Source organism: Corvus hawaiiensis, chromosome 6 (assembly GCF_020740725.1).
Source record: "Corvus hawaiiensis isolate bCorHaw1 chromosome 6, bCorHaw1.pri.cur, whole genome shotgun sequence".
Lineage (NCBI taxonomy): Eukaryota > Metazoa > Chordata > Aves > Passeriformes > Corvidae > Corvus > Corvus hawaiiensis.
The window spans coordinates 36,448,440-36,467,327 of record NC_063218.1 but is presented as its reverse complement, the minus strand read 5'-3'; the positions used below and the strand labels follow the sequence as shown (position 1 = coordinate 36,467,327).

General features: G+C 42.9%; 1 protein-coding gene across 7 annotated transcripts in view; it reads left to right on the top strand.

Moving 5' to 3' along the window:
* The window catches only part of DPF3 (double PHD fingers 3), a 169,235-nt gene extending 150,395 nt beyond the window's left edge, over positions 1-18,840 (top strand). For 5 of the 7 annotated variants that reach the window (XM_048305733.1, XM_048305731.1, XM_048305732.1 and 2 more), the window contains 3 exons: positions 3,544-3,656; positions 4,958-5,039; positions 6,063-18,840. In XM_048305733.1, coding sequence (XP_048161690.1) covers positions 3,544-3,656; positions 4,958-5,039; positions 6,063-6,133 — 266 coding nt within the window. In that variant the 3' untranslated portion in view covers positions 6,134-18,840. Of the gene's footprint in view, positions 1-2,712; positions 2,777-3,543; positions 3,657-4,957; positions 5,040-6,062 lie in introns of those variants that run through there. The other 2 variants (XR_007204089.1, XR_007204090.1) reach the window with 2 other exon arrangements.
* The last annotated feature ends 48 nt before the right edge of the window (positions 18,841-18,888 follow it).

Here is an 18,888-nt window from a genome sequence, read left to right as displayed (position 1 = left end):
CTGTCTATTGACTTCGGTGACACCATAAATACGTGCTACTTCCTCCCCCATTAGATCTGCAGAGCTGATACAGACTTGTGAGAGTGATCCAGGGCTTCCCAGGGTGGAGCCACCACCTGAATTATTAACTGAGTTTCAGCTGCAGACTCTGCTGCACACCTTAGCCACAGCAAATGCAGTTCATCACACAATTGGGTGAAATAAGACTGTTTCTCCACCTTAAACACATAGCAAGAAGACTTTCAGCTCTCTGGCTTGTGTGCTACCACAGTGTCCGTAACTTGAATTGCATTTTGGACTGCCCTGTGTGTAGAAGTGGCCTGTGGCCTGAACTAGCTTTTTTTTTTTTTTTTAGGGAGGAAAAAAAGGGAATTTGAATCTACCTGTAGTAGCTTGCCACATGCAGCTACAGGGCTTTGTGTTCAGGTATTCTGACACAGAAGGAATGCTAAGAAGTTCTGTGATATGGAGCAGGGATGGCATTCACTAACACTGCCTCAGGAAGTCTTGGATATGTGAATGTTCTCAGAGCATGTAAAACACTAGGTTTTGAACAAAAGTAGCAGGAAAAGAAAGAGATTGTGAAGAAGGAGAAAACAGGGAGGGAAGGAAAAAGAATTTTAATATTTTGAGTATCTAATGGCGTGCTTGCCATACACTACAGTGCCTCATCATGCTGATAGCATAAGTAAAAATAGTCTTTCCAATGATATTAAGTTGGGGTCATGGCACCACAAGGAATGTTGCTTAATGTGAAAGAGCATCTGACTTAGAGGCCAAAGAAAGACATTGTTTTTGCCTTACACATGGCATAAGCCCTAACAGAGAGCAACCTGCAGCTATACAGACTCTACTCTTGTTGTCACAGTACTTGGAGAGAGAGCCTAATGGAGTGAATAAATTGGTATGTTTTTTGCAAAATATTTCTGCATTGCTACTAAAAAGAAAGCACTGTGGCCCTTGCTCTACTAATTTTTCTAAAGAATCCTCAGCCCACAAGAGACCATTTCTTTTAGGCTTGTGGTTCTTAAGAAGTGCTCTGCAATATGGGATGTATCACTTCAATGATGAGGCACCACTGATGTGAGATGCAGCACAGGAGATCTGCAGAGGGGTTTTTGAGGCAAATGATGAACAAAACAGTCAAGACTGATAACTGGAAGAGAGCAGGAATGGCTGTGAAAGGACAGAGATAAAGCAGTGAACAGGACCTTGACCCTCATGTTGTGTTAGAAAGGAAGGGTCTTCAGCTGGAGTCTCTGCAACGAGCAATGTGTGTACACAGGCAAGTGAGCACGTAAAGATGTACATGCATTTAGCTGGGATTTATTTCTGTAGGTTTGATTCCATTCTTTCTGTTTCTTTTCAAATGTGACTGAAGCTATTTAACTCTGATTAATTCACCTCCCTGTATGAGTTGCTTTCTGTGATATATTCCAGCACTGTACAACATTTCTGGAAGCAACTCTCTGCTGTTGGGATGAATTCCTCCTTGATGTGTAGTGTGGCACATTTTTTCTATTTACTGATGTTGGAATAAGGTTTGCATTTAGTGTAAATCAGATCTGGAGGAACATTTCAGTGTCATGTCAGGTTCTGCAAGTTTGGTAGTATCAGAAAGTATATGTGGTCCTCTCAGCAAGAAAAGGTATCTTGTCACATTTCATTCTGAATAGTTGTAGTTTCAAGGTCCCCAGAACTTTAGTTGGTCCACTGTAAATCTCAGTAAAATCTGTCACTTGTTTTGTGCTGACATTTCAAGGGCTTCAAAACCCAGTGATCTTCTTAGCCCATCTGAGCTCATCAGTATTTGTCAAGATGTTTCTTTATCCAAAGGCTTAAGAGTGATATGAGCAATTTCATTGATCCCTCCTTCTCTAAATATCTCCTTTATTTTCTATTCCATTTCTTTAATAATTATGTGTACACATTTCTTTGCTGGACAGGCTTAGTTGTTGTATCACAACCATGCAAATATAACTGGAGAACAAAAATTCTTATTACAGCATTTGGTGGTATCATGGACACATAAAGGAAATATATTCCCTACAGCATTATTCCCTTATCCAGCAATTCTCAGCAACTGTTTGCTTCACTAGCTGGAAAATACTCTATTGACTTTCTTGAAAAAGAAACTTTTTGTAGGGTAGTGACGGGCAATGTGATGACACAGCAAAATATTGCTGGTAGGTCTGGTAATGAAGATGGCACATCTGTGCCCACATCTACCATACACATGCCTTTTTTTCTTATTGGAGAAACAGCCTTTCTTTCTCCTCTCTTAAAAAGGCACTTAGGCTGGTGGAACTGGAAAAGATTTTTTCCAATCCATTGGTTGTAGTCTAACAACAGCAGGTGGGGTAGAGGTGGAAAACCCCACACAACTCATGGCGCCAGTTTCTACAGGTAGCAGGCAGCAGTGCTGGATGTGCATACCTGTGTCCCTAGTTTTTTCTACACACGAGCAGTTGACTCTCCCTGCCCTGACTATGCACAGTGCTTACGTGTGTCAGAGAGGGATTCTAATAATGAGGCTTTCCAAGAAGGCAGGCAGGAGCTTATTGCAGGTGACTTAGGCAATGTCTCAGCCTGGTAGGGGTGGTTTGGGAGTACAGTACTTTATTTCAGCGGTGTATTTGTCTTGTTTTGTTTTGCAGAAGGAACACTGATCCTACCTTTGGTTTGTTTGTTTGTTTGTATTTTCCCCTCCAGAAAGCCCATTGCTGACCCTGCTACTGTGATACCGCTGTTTTGCAAAGCTGAAGTCGACACGCATGTAGGGGCGGGGGTTGTAACTCTGGCAATTTGTCCTTCCCAATTAGATGTGACTGTTCTGCTAGCTTTCCCTTCTTTATTCCTTTCATTTAGTTCATTGTGGGAGTTGGCTTGGGTTTTTTTTCCTTTCAGTTTCTTGTTTTGATCCTGGAAGGTTAGCTGTGCAATTTGGTTTCTTCTGTGCCAACCAACTTTAGTGGCAGAGCTCTTAAAAAAATTAAAAGCTATATCCTTCCATCCTGTCTTGTGTCTTCTCTGTACGCTACTGCTTCCATTTAAGCAAAGTTTACAGAATTGCTCCACCCATTTGGACACCAGGAAGGGAAGCTGTGAAATGGAGAATAACCTCATTTCCACCAGGTCCTTCGTTCCGGTCGAAACAACACTAATTGAAACTGTAGTCCAATTTCTATTAAGACGGATGGTCTCTCTCTGAAATTGGGTTTGTTTCTGATTTCATCTTTTTTCTTGTTTTCTTTAAAAAAAAAAAAATAAACCCCCACGAAAACCAACTGAAAGCCAAACCATTTTTAAGAGCTCTGAATAAAACTGCTTTGCTGATGGGGAATGGGTGGAGATGACTCTGATTTTCTCTTGTGCCCGGCAGCGAAAGGGTTAATGCCTGCTTTCCTCTTTGGTATCTGTTAGTTGCAGCCCATGTTGTGATCAGTCCATGTCCATGTGTGTTTTGTTCCCAAATTTAATACCGGTTAATTAACAAGCAATAAGTGAGCCTTAACAATGACCGTTGTTTCCGATCTTCCTCAGGACACCCGACCTGCCTGCAGTTCACCACAAACATGACTGAGGCTGTTAAAACCTATCAGTGGCAATGCATTGAGTGCAAATCCTGCAGCCTTTGTGGGACCTCAGAGAACGATGTGAGTCCATTTACCTTTTCATGCAAATAAGCATCACTGCAAGCTGCTGCTGTGCCCACCCTTGAGAAGCATGTGGCAATGGTGTGGGTCGCTGTTTTACTGCTGCTTCCATGCATCTCCAAGGAAGAGCCACCCCTGAGAGCAGAGATGGGCTTCTCCCCAGTGTCCCCATTCAGCCACTGGTCTGTGCTGAAATTACCATGGGTATCATACAGGGCCACTTAAGATGCTGATACTTGTGGTTTGTGTACTTCTTCAATAGAAATTAGCTGGGGGCCATGAATTCCTGTTGCAGGGAGCTGCAAGAAAGTAGTATTTTCAGTACGATAGTCAGAGGCAGATGTGAATACATGATAACCCAAGAGAGGGAAGTATGTTCTTCTGTCCCTGATTTTCTTTACTTTCTTTAATGATTTTTTAAATGTAATTACAAGACTTGGGAAACATGAAACCATTTGAACTGGGATGGCTAGGCCTCACCTAATCACTTACTCCAGTGATTTCCAGAGCCTGCAGCTGAGCAATGTCCTCCCTGTGGGGTTTGCAGTTAAAATCTGATGCTAAGGGCCCTTGGTGGCCCATGAGAACCTTGAAAAATTGACAGTGGCTGGAGAGCTTTGGAGGTGATTAGTTAACACTATATTCCCTACAGCAGAATAAATTTGAGGCCTGAGATTTCATTTTTGTTTTAGCATAAAAAAAATAATCTGAAACTAGGGAGCTGTTCTGCCTTAGGAATCACAGGATACTTCAGAGCAACTTTTTTCACCCCAAATATATGAAAGAGCTGCAGACCACATGGTGGGGTCATGTAATTTCCATCTGTTTCACAAAAAATTTACTCAGCTGAGTTTTGGGAAACTAAGTCAAAGGTTTCCTCTGAAGGAATTAAATCAGCACATGGTGACACTGGAGCCTAGCAAAGCCTGTCCTCTTCTCTCAGTACAGCATATCCCTGGCATAACAGCTTTTACTCTAGCATCATGAGGCCATCTTGGACAGGAACTCCTCCACTTCTCATTGTGATTTTCTAGTTAGAAACTGAACTGCCTTTGTGCTTAGGGAGGCTTTCTGCAGCCTCTGAGGAATATGGTGGTTGATCATGGATGAACAAATGTGATGCTTGTAGCCTTTATACTCCCAGTAGTCTCTTAGTCTCTGTTGCTGCAGCTCTGCATTCCCAGCTGAGCTTTGCTGGTTACCTTACTTATGTTTTCATCTTGGCAAGAGATTAATTTACATCATTTTCTCTCTTCTCCTCTTCTTCTCTCCCTACTGTCTCTCCAACAACCCTGCCTCAGGACCAGCTGCTCTTCTGTGACGACTGTGACCGTGGCTATCACATGTATTGCTTGAATCCACCAGTCTTTGAGCCCCCAGAAGGTAACATATGACTGAAGTCTGCTTTGAAAATCACAATAAAGTCTTTGTGGAGAAGGGAAGAATTTCGGAAAGGTGTTATGCAGGGTTAAGGAAACAGTAGCAAAGCAAACGGAGGTAGCACTACAAAGAAACAAAATTAATAGATATGAAGGTCTAGTGTGATCTGTGGTATCCTATTAAGTCTTGCCTGGTCTCCTCCTCTTCCAGGACATGGCTCTTTTGTGGGTCATGGATACCTTTGGATGTCCCACATGTCATTGCTCACCTCAATTTAGTCAACTGAATTGGGCGCCTGTGAAATGGGACTTTGGACTTCCTAAGAAGTCTAAGTCCCAGAGAGAAAGCCCCAGACAGGGAGGTCCTCTCTGGAACATCTGGAGCCTGTTGTCAGGAGACTGGATTAAGAGGAATTACCTTCCTCACTCTATGACATGGAGGGTGAGGGTTTTGTGGTCAGTACTACCTTTGGTATGCAGTTATGACCTCTGCAGGGGGTTCAATCGGACTATCCTACGACTGGTTGGGCTTTTGTCACTTGGCTGTGGAGCGGAGGAACCAGTCTCTTACCATTATAGGTTCTCTGACTAAAATCCTCAGAGAGCAGTAGAATTGGACAAGGAGATCTGTGAGTGCGAGTGACCACGGTTTACACGAGGGGCAAGACAAGAATAATTACAAATCAGGAGCTAATGTTTGTAACTTTGGTAAAAAGGAAGCTAAATCAGGAGGGGAAAATTTTGAAATGCAGCTAATAATTAGCTAAAGGTTTTTGTTCCACTGGGAAGTGGTATATTGAAAGTGTGAAAATATAAAACACCTCATTGCAATGCACACCCCAGTAGCATTGTAGCTCATGTAGAAAACATATGGACACAAAAGTGAGGGCAGCAGAGGCTGCTTCAGAAAAGTACAGGCAACTCCAATATTAGGAATATCTGATATCCTATTCAAGCCAATCTTGACATAAACCCTGAGTGCCTGGATTTTATGTTATTCCTTTAAGAAGGATTTCTTTATTTGCAGGGAGCTGGAGTTGTCATTTGTGCCAGGAGCTGCTCAGAGAGAGAGCATCAGCTTTTGGCTACCAGGCCTGAGGAGCTCCAGCAGTCAAGAAACACCTTGCTCCTGGTGTTGCCATACCAGCACACAATTCCCATCCAGAACACAAAGACACAACCCACATCCAAACGAATGGACACTCAAATACAGGAAGAGGTATCTGTGGTATTCACTGTCACTAAGGCCAGACCTCCTGGGCTCTACTAGGACTGTGTACTTGCCCAATGCTCCAGATGAAATCTCTTCACTGCTATGCATGGTTGCTGCTTGCCATTAACAGGCTCACATGCATTATGGAAGGGGGAGGGTTGTTATACTGACATGGCGAAGTCAATTTTGTGTGGCCTTGTGCTTTCTGTTTAGTCTTTTTTTAAATGAAAAAGTAGTAAGATATTTCCCAAGGAATTATTGGTGAGTACTTCAGCTGGGAGCAGCACCAGGTGTTTCTCTTCACAGGCTTGACTGGAAATCTCTTTACTGCAACCACTCTGTATATGAATGGGGGCTTAAGAGGGGTGCTCTGAGAGTTGCATTTAGTTCAGTACTTCCCAGTTCATGAAGAGCACATTGTCACTGAGAGAAGCACTGATCAAAACTTTATGGGGTGACCCTTCCTCCGTTGAATCAAATGCCCTGATCTGGCAGATCATTAGGAATCTGTTTTAAGTGTATCTGAAGGAAGAGCAGTACTGGTATGTACACACACAGATGGCCTACTGCCTTTGGTATTTCAGGATATTCAGGCATACTGTCCCACTGCAATGCCAGCATACTGTCCAGACATGTAATTTCTTTTTGTTCAGAAAATTCTGAGTGAAAAATCTTATGTATGTAACTGACTTTTTGTTTAGCTCAGAAAATTGAATAAAAGAAAAATTGTCATCTTAAGTTGATCATAGAAAGTAAAACTGTCCGTTTTCTGAGCAATCTAACATAAGTTGCAAAAAGGAACAATTTTGGCTTAAGGTCAAATGAAGCACTTTGATTAATTTTTTGAAATTTCTAAACTAAAATGTTCTGCAACTGAAAGCTGCGTTTTCTGGGAGTTGCCTAATCCAGGCTTTCAGCATTTCCAAAGTGTTACTGTTTTTTGTCAAAGTAATTATCAAGATATAACTGAATTTCCAAATAATTTTTCCCCCAAATTCTCTACATCTGCATTTTTGGCCAATGACACAATTTATCTAAAAACCTTCCGCAGCTCTAAAGAAAAGAATAATTTGTTGAACCTAATATGAAAAGAAGAATTTTCATAATGATCTAAAAATTTAAATAGGAATAGTTCTACTTTATTTAAACAAAGCTTTACATGTGAAATGAAGAAATGTTAAGTGAGAGCATCCATTGAAACAAATATATTGCAGTTGAATCTCTCTGAATAATTTAAGACATTACTAGGAGGATGAGCACATCAAATATTTTCTACAAGATACATCTTTAAGGTTAAAAACCTACCACTCCCTGAACTGCCAAGTAGCCCAGAATAACCATTTTCTTGGGTATGATATATATCACTTTCTATGCATAGATTTAAGTGGGTTTATAATATAAATTTTTGAGAGTCCCAAGCAGCATGTGACTCATGTTGCTGGTACAAGTAGGTGAGGACACTGAAGATTATATTTGGCATGTTTATATTGGTTGAAACTCTTCTGCAAAATTAAACGTCCCTGAATACTTGAAAGACATTGTGAAACAGTGTTGGTGAGCGATTCCTTCTTCCTTCTCCTGCTAATTACACTTAGTTAGGATGAGCTATACTGACCTAGTGCACTTTTCCTCATTATTTAGCTAGTTGCTTCCCCTTTGGTTCAGCTTACACACCGAAAGTAGCTGTGTCAGCTACTGGATTCTCCCACCTACTGTTCCAGCCTCTTCTCAGGCTGCAGCAGGAGTACTTTAACTTGTTACAAAAAAACGTAGGAAGTATTTATCCTAATTGTATTGGACCAAATCTCTCCTGGAGCAGCTGCACTGGCTACCTGTAAAATTCATTCAATACCTTATGCTTTCCATGTGACAGTCCTTCAATGAGCTGAGAGCACAAAGAAATTTGAGCATCAAGTCTGGGGAGAGCAAAGTGGAAGCCTGTGCACTTGCATCAGTTGTCTGATACCTGTTGGGACAAGGCTCTAGAGCAAATGTAAAATAAACAATCTTCCTCCCAGCCTGGAACTGCCCTGGCCCTGGGGAGCCCTTGGAGGACCCAGCTGATCTGCATGAGCATTTACACCCATCTGTTGGTGTGGCTGAACCCTGCCGATCTGGCACTTTGGAATCATCACATGGTTCAGTCTGATACAAAATCCTGTGGCTGTTGTGGCCAGGAGTGCAAGTGTGTATTCACCAGAGACACCACTGGGCTCTCTCACAGAAAATGGGTGTTTTGGCAAGAGTGACTGGAGCTGAGAAGTGTGTATGCTGGAGGAAACTTTTATGGTGGTGCTGGTGGTGGGATCAGCAGATGTGGGCTAGCGTTCAGGCTGGTCCTCAGCTACCAGTCCTGCTGGACGTAGAGACTTCCATCATAAAAATGGCCATCGCCTTCCAGTTTCCTGATGTTTACACTGACCTTGGGGGAGTAAAACAATGCATTCTTAAATGGAGAGGAAATGCATGTTGTTTTGGCCTGCGTGTTAAGCAGACACTGATGGCTCATCATGTAAGTCTCTGGTAGCCTGGTTGGTGGGACCAGCTGGTGCAGAATTTCAGTGGTCTCCATCCCTATGCCAGAGACATTGCTGAAGAAGCTGTGCTCTCTGTGCTCACCTGCTTTCCTATTTTGTGCTTTTGATCCAGAGTGCTGACTGTTTTCTCCTCCCACAACTATTCTGCAGCCAGCAATATCTTTCATGTTCAGAAATACTCCTCCGTGGCCTTGCTGAAGGCTCATCACTAATGAGGTATGACAGAAGGACAGATTGCTAGATCTTCAATGCCAAAGTGGTGTTTGCCATCTGAGATCAGTGTGACAGGGTGCTTACCCACAGTGGACCAGCCGTGTTTCATCTCTCCAGCTTTGTACTGTGTGCTGTGTAGCCAGGCAGCTTCAGGTAACTTTGGCAGCAACTCCTTTTGGATAACCTAAAAAAGGTCAGTTAGAGAAGATCATCTTTGTTGATACAGTAAATTGCACATTACTTCCTTCATGCCCACAATGGCATCTCCTTGGGTGTTGGCTACCTCGGGCTGTTCCAGAGATTGAACAATTCAGCTGTATTGTGTGAAACCATGGCTTGCGTCTGGCTCTCCCTCCATCACATTTGTGTGCTGTGCTGCCCAGTTTCCTCTCCATGGTGGGAAGACTGCTGAGGAGGAGAGCAGTGCGGTGGCAGACTCAGAAACCAGAGGGGTGGAGAAATGATCACTGAACAGGGGCATCCAAGTGGTACCACTGGGGAAGTCAACTCATGTTGCCATCACAGAGCCTCCCCTATAGCTTGGAAAGGGCAATACGTTTAAGAAACACGAGATGGGTCCTAATCTGCCTCCAAACTGTGCTGCCATAGCTGTGTTGCACAGTTTACATTCTGTAAACATACCTCAGACCAGTTCTTGAGCTAGGAAAGCCACCATCAAGTGTGTTCTTCTGAAGCAAATGTTACTCTAAATAACTTTGAAATAATGATTTTTCATCTCTCTTTAAAAGGAGCTTAGTCAATTCTGCCCCAAAGGAAGATTCTCCTGCACCATGCAGTGTTATGGGGCTGTAGCATTTTCTTTACACCTACAGCATGTGTTGTGACAGGGGTCATTTGGGAGGTGACGAGTAGATGGGGGTAGAAAGGAATATTAATTAAGCTTGTCACTGCCAGAGGGATAGTGTGCATTGTGTGCAAGAAAATTCCAGCTAGAGCTGGGCATGATTTTTCTGTGTGGAATATATTTATTTTTAAAAAATGTGCTTTTGAGAGAACCATAATTATTCATACATCAAAGTCCAATCTGGCAAATTATTTCATACAAAAACTATGGGGGAAATATCAGAAGAGTTGAAAATTATTGTTTCAATCTTTTTAGAAAGAATCACTTCAGTGTTTGAATTTTAAAGTTAATGTAATTTATATTGGGAAAAATCTGGCACCAGCGTGTGGGGAAAGAAAATGTAAATCTTATGGAGGACATGATTAAAAGATGGATTATCTTTTCAGTGTTGTTATGGGAGGCTGTGGGATGATCACGAGGAGGTCACCTGACATTTTAACAGTTGACCAGTTCTATAATTTTGTGAAAATAAGTTCTGTGGAGAGGAGCAGGCAGACAGGACAGGAAAGCCCTCTTCTCTAACTAGTTCTGGGTTCATTATGATCTTAGCATCTCCCACTTTTGCACGATATACTGCATGACAGGACGAGGGGAGCGTGCAGCTGAGCAGGGTGACCACGGCTGCCAGGCAGGAGCAGGGGGTGTCTGCAGACAGGGTCCCCAGCCAGACTGGCAGGGATGCTCACAGATTCAGGGCCAAACCTAGAGCTCAGTTCCCAGCCACTGACCTGGGTGGGGGACAGCCTGTCCTGCAGTGCTGTGGGTCATGCCTGGCTGCCCATCGCAGGGGCACTCAGCTGCTCTGAGCCAGTCAGGGAGCGGCACATTCCCCATGCCCCACCTATGTGGAGTTATAAAGCAAGGGGTTTATTTCCTCTTACAACACGGACTGCAGCACTGCTGTGGGCAGGTACTCAAATCTGTGCCTCGCTTCTGGAGAAAAGGCAGGATGGCAATTCTTAGCTGCTTTTGCAAAGCACTTGGAGCCTACAAACAGTGTGCAAGCCCCAAGTGCTGCTGTTTCTCACAGTGATGCAGACCCAGGATGTGGCAGAGCAAGAAGAACCAGCTCTTCTGGGCTGTTCCTTACCCCATTTATTTCTGCCAGCCACAGGCCCATGACGCTGCCTGGGAGATAGGAACAGGTGACAAGCCAGGAGTTGGGTGTGACAGATCCAAGACCCTGCAGATGAAGCAAAAAAGTTTAATTACAATGTCTGTGCTTCTCCTCTGGTGAAAGAGGGAAGGAGTTGTAACTGGCAGGCACCCAAATCCATCTTCAGTGGTGATACAATTACTAGCAATGACCTCCAGCCCCAGCAGCAGTTAAATGGCTTTTCAGGGCAGGCACCAAATCTGGTCTGGTTTACATAAGATAAACTCAGATTTGCTAGAGGGGCAGGGAGAGGAGGCGGGTGTCTCTGGTTTGAAGGGGACTGTTTTACAAGTGCAGTTGCCCAGCCCACTCCCCATCATGTTCCCCTGGCTGTGCAGGCTCAGGCAGTGTCCCCACTCTACCAGTGCCGGTGCCATCATCCAGGGCCAAAACATCACGTCCCCACTCCTGGGGAGCAGTTTTGCAGAGAGTGCTGGCACTGTCCCAGCTCTGTCTCTGGTGGTGCTGGCAGGGGCACAAGGTCTCACTGCACTGCAAACAAGGGAGAGAGTGACTGACGCTCCCAGGCAGTGTCCTCGGCCCTTGGGGTCAGTGGCTGTCTTGAAGGAGGCAGGCTGCAGGTTGTGCAAGCACAGTTCTGCTGTCCTGATGGCCAAGCCTCAGCACAGGTTAGAGGAGAGGTGCATCACTGTCCTGTCTCTCCAGCTGCACCACCGGCGTGTTTGGACAGTCCCCCCAGCACTGTGCATTGAGGCACATAACTGAGGGGTAGCAAGTAACATGGGGGGACAGAAGGGGCTTCAGGGTTTACCCTTTTATTGTATGCCAGTGAGAATGCCAGGCATTTTGCAGCTGGGAATCAAGCCAACAGCTTATTAATATTTGTTGTGTATTCCTGCCATGCTGGGTGAAAATGTAAAGGGTTATTACATCAGTGCATTTAGAATATATGTTGTTACTGCTGTTTTGAAATGAGGATACTACTATTTTCAGATCAGCTTACTGCCCTTTGTGTGCTTGAAGTTAAAAACAAAACACTTCATACCTGAAAATTGCTGATTTTTCAGGTATTGATATTTTCTTTCAGACTCCTGTCAGTCTAGTTATCCATCTGATTCAGTTCATTGTAACAAACTATAGGTTTCACCTCCACGGTGACTCAGGAAATATTTCATCTCTTCCCACTTTCAGAAGCTAGGGAGAGAGAAGGGCAGGGTTTATTCTTTGTATTCTGAAAGACTGATAAAGGATGACATGTTCATTTCATGTTCATCTCCGTTCCACATCTTGAATGATTGCATTGGTTGGCTGGGAGGGCATTCCTTTCCATAGCAGTCTGAAAGGTCTTTGCTGCCATGGCTCACCTCTGTATGAGAAAGCACAGTCCAGTATTTTGTCCACTTGGATAGGACTCCTCCTGCTATTGCCATACAAGCCATTGAAACTGCTAATTCTCATCAGCGACCCTTGTGCCTACAAGATAGGGACTTCCCTTCCAGTTCTCAAGATTTTTCTGCCTGGAAGGCCAAACCCCCTGCTGCCCATGAACTCTGATGGAGCACAGATCTGTTTCAGCCTCAACATGTGCTTCTGCTGGACACAGGACCTCATTTGGATGTTCACAATGTACTGCCAGTGCAGAATTTGCGAGCAGGACTAAAAAGGAAGTATCTGCTGAAAATCAATGAACAAGACATGAATGTTATACCTAACCTACTCTTCCTTCATAGCTCTCCTAGGAGTGTAACACTAGAGATGTGTCCCTGCATTTTGGGAAGGCTGTGCATGAGGAATTTCCAAGTGTCATCTCCTTCGAGCTTCATTACAGAACATCTTGCCTTGTTCATTCTCTTTTTTTTTCTCACAATATTTCAGAGAGAGTGTATACTAGAACTGATTTGAAAGGTTTAGAACAATTCAGAAATAGGTCCAAATCAAACCATCAGCTTTTATCTCTCCCTTAGAAGTGTTCAACAAACCTTTGATCACTGCAGGGAATCAAGCTTGTGTGTTTATTTAATCTCAACTCAGCATTAAGGTCATACAGTAGTTCATAAAGACTTTTTAGTCATAAAATGTTCTTTAAAAAAAGTGAGAGATGTTTCCTCTTTACCTTGATGTCTTTCCATTTCTTCTGCTGCAGCAGAGATCAGCAGCCTTCCTGTTTACTTAAACTTTCTTCCAGCACTGCAGCCTGGGTCAGAAGTGATGGGGATAGTCTTGGAAATAATTTATTTCATTGAATTGCAGATGTAAAGAGAAGCTCAAGAGCATTTAAGTAAATTCTCATCTGTGCTACTCAGTCAGATCTCCTAAGAACCAGAGGCTTGTGTACATGTTACTTTATTGGTTCACCTTTTCTTCACCTCCCATTTCAGATTGAATGTGCCATTGGTATATGCTTTTTTTTTTCACTAGAAGTGGTTGAAAAGAAAAACATCAACAATTAAAATTGGGGGTGAGGAAGATAGAGTTACAATCTTTGCTGTTGATCCTTTATTTGATTTGGGACAACATTGTCCCCATTATTCTAAAGGAAAATAGAAGGAGGATAAATCTGTGACATCATAGCTCTTCTCCCAGATAAAAGCTGTTTTGTCATCAACTTGTAAGTGCACTTTTAAAATGCTGGAGTCATGATCTCTGAATAATGGCATTGGCAGAGCCTTACTGTGTGATGCTATAGTATTGATTTTTAATTAGGAGACTTTAAGTTATATATACAAATTTATATACATGTATATATGCACACATATATATATGTATACCATAATGTTATTTACTGTAAACATTGCTCACTGATCAGGAATAGATCTAGAGTCTTATAATAAGTGTTACTAAAGAAGGAGGAAAGAGAAAATCCTACTTGTTTTGCAATTTGTGTCAGCATTCTAACAAAACAGGGCAATACATTATCGCTTACAACTTAATCTGAGTTGTATTTGCAACATGATTTATCAACACATGAAAGAGAACCAATGTTCTAAAAAGTGGGACTGATTCTCAGCTGCTCTTAGTCAACATTCATCCATTGACTTTAAGGAGTTTGCCTGGTATCCTTAAAGAGGCCAAGTCTAAGTCGTGGACTTTAGTCTTTACGAAAAGGTGTGTGGCTGCTTAATAGTTGAGCACACCCAACACATGCAAGAAAACAGTTATTTCTATCTCTGTCTCTAAGTCTGGTCTGGTCTGTTTATGCCCTGTTCTGGCTCCAGTGATGCCACATCACAAGCTCCAAAGGAAAGTGAGAAATCTCAGCACAAGATAATGATGGAACAGTCAGCAACCAGGGAAAATGTCTCTCTGATTTCAGTATACTGCCTTTTGATTTTTCTGTAAACAACTCCTCACTGCTGTATCAGGAAACAGTGGACAGCAGCACATTATTTTCCCTACCTGTATGAGACCTCACTTCAGTCAGCTCTATCCTCCCCTCTCTTACGCATTTCTAATCTGTTCTAGTATTTTCTATCTCTCTGTCTCTTCACGTGGAAATCTTTTCCAGCCCCTCTCATTTTTAGCATCTCTCTCTGGAGTCAGTCTTCTTCAGCATCATTTGCTCTGAGACGGGCACCCAGGATACACCACAGATGTTTAAACGTTCCAAGCTTTACTTCTCTCCCAGTGGTATGTCCTGAGAGTGTGTCTTTGCTTTTTAGCCATCCCACGAGTGGGCCCATGGTCACCTCTGGGGTATTTTTCCTTTGTGGTTACAGCTCATCCCAAAGGAACCTATGTTACAGCCAAGTGAAGCAATGCAGCCTTGCTGCCGGCACACACTTGCCCTCCTTTCCCCAGTGCTCCAGCTGGGGATATGGTCAGGCTGCCGGTGCATGAGATCACATCCAGCAGGGCTACTCCCTGGAAGCCAAAGTGTTGCTTAGTAACCCACTCATGGAAGTACCAGAAGCATTTTTCAATCTGTCACATTGGCAAAGAACACTGGCTTCTTGATTTAGAGGCATTCTGCTGTGCGTGGCAGGGCCATGCTCCGTTATCTTGCATCCAGTACTATCTGCAAGCAAGGAAATGAACCTCCCATTTAATGGAGGGGCTGGGAGAAGGTGGGGGTGTGAGGCACAGAAAATATTTTTCTAGGACCGTACGTGAAGCTTTTAGCTAGTTCTCCTGGCATCTAGTCCTCATCTTAACTCCCTTCCCATAGGAGATATTCCCTGCTTATGAAATGCACTCCAGGGTCCTATAGCAATTGGCCAAACAGGACCCTGCAGCACCTTCATCTATTATGAGACATTACTGCAATAAAACTTGGTGTGTCATACAGAAACTGGATGAGGTATTGCAATATTTATGCTGTAAGCCTCAGTGTCGTGGACAATTGCTACAGAATAATGTATGTCTTTTCTTAATGCAGTGGAGTCACAGCAGCTTCAGCAGAGCACACTGAACACAGATCATCTGTGATTGCATGGTTTCCTCAGTTATTTTCAAATTATTCTGTTACAGAGACTTAAATGAAAAATATCCTCTCATTTAAAAATAGACTGTAAAGGCTCTTAGGTTACTCCCCCTTTTAAGAATAATTCAATCTGAGAGCAAAATATCCAAGAACTGGATTCTGACTTCAGAGGCTTACTCCTTTATCTGGCACTGGTTTATCATTAAAAATGCCTTCAAAAAGTAACTTGAGGGCTTTTATTTGGGGTACCTTATTGATTTTGCTATCACATCGCCTCATTTTGGAAATAAAAAGGTATTTTGAACAAAGTCTAGCTTTGAGTTCTGGGGACCAGCTGGACTCTTCCCATCCTACTTCTTGTTATCAAAGATGGTAGAACCATGGAGTGTATCCAGCCACGGCATCACCCATTTCTGTGGCTTGCCTCCTGTTGACAGATTGTGTCCTGGAAGCCCTCTGCAAAAAACTGAAGGGCTTTTATATGGGTCATGGAAGGTCCAGGGTGGTCTGAAGATGAGGTTGTTAGACAAATGTACCCAAGAGCTCTTTTGGTCTTCAGAGTGTCATTTACCTGGGATGATGCTCAATGTTGCAGTGATGAAATCAGCAAGTTTGTTTCTTGTGTAAAGCCATGTCAGTGACACACACAACAGTTCAGTGCTAAAGCTTGGCTCAGCATAAAGATGAAAAAACATCCCACAACATCAGAAGTTCCTGACTTGATTTCTGAGAACTTTTTGAGGAGCTGAGTACCTTCCTGTGCTCTTTCCCAGTCTAATGAATAAATTTGGCTATGGAATAAAGGCTTTCAAATTCATTGTGCATAGTTGTATTTTTATTGCACATAGTTTAAGAAATACAGAAATTGATGAAAAATTGCTCCTGATGAGTGGCCAGTATAAGAGCTTTTGATGACCTGCTGTGGATCCCAGAGCAGAAATGCCTACATCAGAGAAATATTCAGAATGAACTGGTTTCTCCAGGGGGCAGGGAGCATTTTTGGCAGGGAAGACTGTGAAGGCCTGATCTACATTTTAACTCTTAGAACTGGCTGTGCCAGCTCAGAACTGATGGAAAGCTTACCATTGCGATGCTTTGCTCTGTGGAAAAAGGATTCAGAGAAGCACGAAGTGTACAATGCATTATTTGTTTTAAAAGTATCAGGGTATCTGTTTCCAGTCTTCTAATACATTAACCTTGAAGTTTGTTCATAATGAAATAGTCTAGTTTTACAAGTTAGCAAAAGACTTATTGTCATAAAGACAGTGGGCTAGGGAAGAGCAGGTGGACTGGGTAACCTCTAGGCAATACTGAGAAAGCACATCCACTCCCTGCAGTCACAGGGGAGGGCACCTCTTTGCACTTACTGCACATTCTGCATCTTAAAATTATTTGAGGTGAGAATCATTTTAGAGCAACTGAGTTAGCTACAAAGCAGGAGATGTTCTATGAGCCTTAATTCTTGTTGTTTAGGTTTTGGGGTTTCTATCTGTTCGTATGTTCACAGCCTTCTTTTCAACATTTGAGGATGCTCTAGGTTACTTCTGTCTCACCTAACTGGGATCTGCTTGCCCTTATGGAAACAACAAATTGTGGGGTGGAAGCTGCCCCACTTCCTGGCTGTACATACCCCTATCTATACAACATATATGTGTATGTTGAGTGATTGCATCGTAGTGGCTTTTGTAATGCAATAACTGTGGTGTCAAGAAAATGTGGTTGGAGAAAACTATACTTGCAAATTAACCTGAATAGAAAATCAAAGTCAGTGAAAAGGCAATATAGCTGAAGAGTTCTTACTGTGAGCCACCACCATGTTGTCCACAATATGCCAGCTTCTGTATCCTCTAAATAGCCCTTTATCCTTTTTGCAGCAGAAGTGGACTTTAATTTTATGTTTGTACTCTGAACTGGAGACAGTGGTGTTCAGTCTTTTCATAATGTGCTGATGAATCAAAGTGCTAACCTTGTCGTGGGTTCGTCATCTTCTGTAGCTTCCCAGCAAAATAATGCAATGCCAGTTGGTGAATAGCCTGGAGGAGTTTTGGCTGCTGCTGACTGAAGCATGCCATTGAAATGCTGGTCTTCAGGGCCAGGAGGTTTTGTATTGATGCCTGTAAGAAAAACTCAGCAGTGTCAGATGAACCCAAATGTCCTATTAGTCACATGGCATGTACAGGGACAAGCCAAAACAACTGAGTCAGGGGAAAAAAAATAAGGGCTTCTGCCTGAAGAAAATCTCACATACCACTCTCATTTCAGAGGAAAAACCCTTTTGTGACCAATCCTGGGTGACAAGTAGGTGGGCTCAAAGGCTGGAGAGACACATATTTGTAGTATGTTTGTCACTGTGTCTTTGGTTATATAAATGTACCAGAATAGGAGAAAAATGCCTGTCTTTCTTTCAAATTCCTTTTCAGCTCTGTACACGCCTCCAGGTTGCCTATTGCTACACCCTGTGAGGCCTCATTGGAGTTTACACTATGTTGCTTGGTATTTGTTTACTTTTGGCGGCCACAGACTAAGGTTACAGGTTTGGGAACCAGTATATAATTGTAAGGACAGCTTCTTGTGTTACTTTTTTCCCCCTCTCCCTCTTTTGTAAAGTGTGAACCTTTCTTTGGAATTCTGAAGTGACTGTATTGTTACAACGTTTGTATGTAGGGATTTGTTTTGACATGGCTTGTGTGGAGGACCTTTGCTCTTCTTATCTCACATTCAGTTTTATTAAGTGCTTGATAGCTTTGCCAGCCTTCTCTGGGGGAGGAGAGGTGATGGGGTGGCTTCAAAACTTGGCTTTTTTTAAGGGGAATTTGCCCAGCTTTACCTAGAGCAGTATGAGAATCTGGGGTGCTCTTGACTATTCTTCACTCATCCTGATCTGATTGCTTCTTGGAGAAAGAGATCAGCCTTGAAACCCTCAGAAAAAAATATATTGCTTAATGCGCTAAGCCAGCACTGACCAAGAAGGCCCATCAGTTTGTCACGCATGGAAACCTGCATGGTGTTTCACCCCGCCAGAAGGCGGCTGTGCAGCACAGAGTGAATCAAGGCAACTCACACTGCTCTGTGGATGCCACTGGAGCCACCACAGCTTGCACCAGCCAAGGACCGGCCCTTCCATGTTTTGGTGGTTAGGAAACCTGTGAGCGAAATCCTACGGGGGTTTGAGAGGAGTGGAAAATGGGTGTTGGAAACCTCTCAACTTCTCAGGATTTCTTTGGTATTCATACACATTTGCAAGAATGTATTCCAAGCATCTTGTACTGTTATTAGTAACTTGTACTGTAGTTTGTTAGCAGTGTTGACTACCTACATAGCTAATACTCTGTTGCAACTTAGAAAAAGTGTAAACAACTGCAGAAAACAGGAGTTTAGAACTTGTATGTACTGGTTTTTTTTATATTAAAGCACTTCAATTAAAAGTTCAAGGAAAAATACTCCTGTAGCCGTTGTTGTACCTTTGTATCTGTTTGGATAACACATGA